Source organism: Plectropomus leopardus, unplaced genomic scaffold, assembly GCF_008729295.1.
Source record: "Plectropomus leopardus isolate mb unplaced genomic scaffold, YSFRI_Pleo_2.0 unplaced_scaffold2218, whole genome shotgun sequence".
Classification (NCBI taxonomy): Eukaryota; Metazoa; Chordata; class Actinopteri; order Perciformes; family Serranidae; genus Plectropomus; species Plectropomus leopardus.
In genome coordinates this window covers 1-1,408 of record NW_024624026.1, presented here as the reverse complement: position 1 = coordinate 1,408, position 1,408 = coordinate 1, and the positions used below count along the sequence as shown (strand labels likewise).

Sequence of the window (1,408 nt, the reverse complement as noted above, 5' to 3'; positions counted from 1 at the left end):
CACCACCAAGGCACTATTTGCTTTGCAGCACGGTTAAAGGTGCATTTCACCTTTTGCAGTTGCTTTGAGAATTTTTGTCTTATTTGTGCAGACTTAGTGGCTGCGCGGTCATTTTTTGTCCCTGAATGTCATTATAAAAAAACCCAAAAAACAAACCTATTTTGTCAGACCCACACTATACCTCTTCTTCTTCTTCCTCTCCTTCCTCTTGAGTTTCTCCAGGCTTTTCTTGGCCAGCTCAATGACGTCATTGGCTTCTTTCTCAGGGGCGAGGAGGGCAGGCGAGAAGGAGCCGCCGCGGCCGCCGTACAGCGAAGAGCGCGTGGAGGCCCGAGACAAGCTCTTCCTGAGGTTCTCGTTCACAGCCTCGCTTTCAAGCAGTTTCGCTCTGATAGAGGAAGAAAAAAGGTACAGTGAAACTGTAACAAATGACTGCTGATTAGACAAAAATACCAAACTGATACAAAATGAAATAAACTTTTAAAATGTGGTCACTACGTACCGGAGCTCCTCAATTTCTTTGATGTAGTTCTGAATCATGTTCCCGATCTCTTCGTTGCCCTCACCTATAAGCAGAAGCATCTTTAGCTTTAACCTGGATTCACTTCACACAGCAGTCCACTATGGTGGTACTTGAGTTTTTGCCCACCTGCTTTGGTGAGAACCTGGTTGGCCTGGTCACTGAGGATCTGTGTGAGTCTGGCTCTCTGAGCGTCGATGGTCTCCTGCATGGCCTTCACTCTCACCCTCAGGTTGTTGTTCTCCGTCTGCAGCATCGAGTTCTCATGGACCAAGTCGTTGATGCCCTCTATCCCATCTTCACCCACCATACGCTTTCCCTGAGCATCAAACAGGGCCAATAATTACAATATATATATATATATATATATATACAGTACTTTCCACTCATGTCCTCTGCTCTGACTTTATTTCTTCTATTTATCTCTTCCNCCCCCCCCCCCCACCACCACCACCACCAAGGCACTATTTGCTTTGCAGCACGGTTAAAGGTGCATTTCACCTTTTGCAGTTGCTTTGAGAATTTTTGTCTTATTTGTGCAGACTTAGTGGCTGCGCGGTCATTTTTTGTCCCTGAATGTCATTATAAAAAAACCCAAAAAACAAACCTATTTTGTCAGACCCACACTATACCTCTTCTTCTTCTTCCTCTCCTTCCTCTTGAGTTTCTCCAGGCTTTTCTTGGCCAGCTCAATGACGTCATTGGCTTCTTTCTCAGGGGCGAGGAGGGCAGGCGAGAAGGAGCCGCCGCGGCCGCCGTACAGCGAAGAGCGCGTGGAGGCCCGAGACAAGCTCTTCCTGAGGTTCTCGTTCACAGCCTCGCTTTCAAGCAGTTTCGCTCTGATAGAGGAAGAAAAAAGGTACAGTGAAACTGTAACAAATGACTGCT

At 46.8% G+C, this 1,408-nt stretch overlaps 1 protein-coding gene across 1 annotated transcript; it reads right to left on the bottom strand.

Moving 5' to 3' along the window:
- Window positions 1–127: 127 nt before the first annotated feature.
- LOC121965892 (kinesin-like protein KIF21A) lies at window positions 128–834 on the bottom strand. Its single transcript, XM_042516004.1, has 3 exons — window positions 650–834; window positions 503–566; window positions 128–388 (listed from the first exon to the last, which is right to left on the bottom strand). The coding sequence occupies exons 1-3, from the start codon at window positions 828–830 to the stop codon at window positions 157–159; spliced, it is 477 nt and encodes a 158-aa protein (XP_042371938.1). The 5' UTR covers window positions 831–834; the 3' UTR covers window positions 128–156.
- Window positions 835–1,408: the final 574 nt, after the last annotated feature.

Excerpts from the sequence above, each read along its gene's own strand:
- LOC121965892 (XM_042516004.1), bottom strand. The coding sequence starts at position 830 with ATGGTGGGTGAAGATGGGATAGAGGGCATCAACGACTTGGTCCATGAG. Across the intron at positions 567-649 it reads CCAGGTTCTCACCAAAGCAG|GTGAGGGCAACGAAGAGATC; the intron begins GTGGGCAAAAAC and ends TTCTGCTTATAG. Across the intron at positions 389-502 it reads AAAGAAATTGAGGAGCTCCG|AGCGAAACTGCTTGAAAGCG; the intron begins GTACGTAGTGAC and ends TTCCTCTATCAG.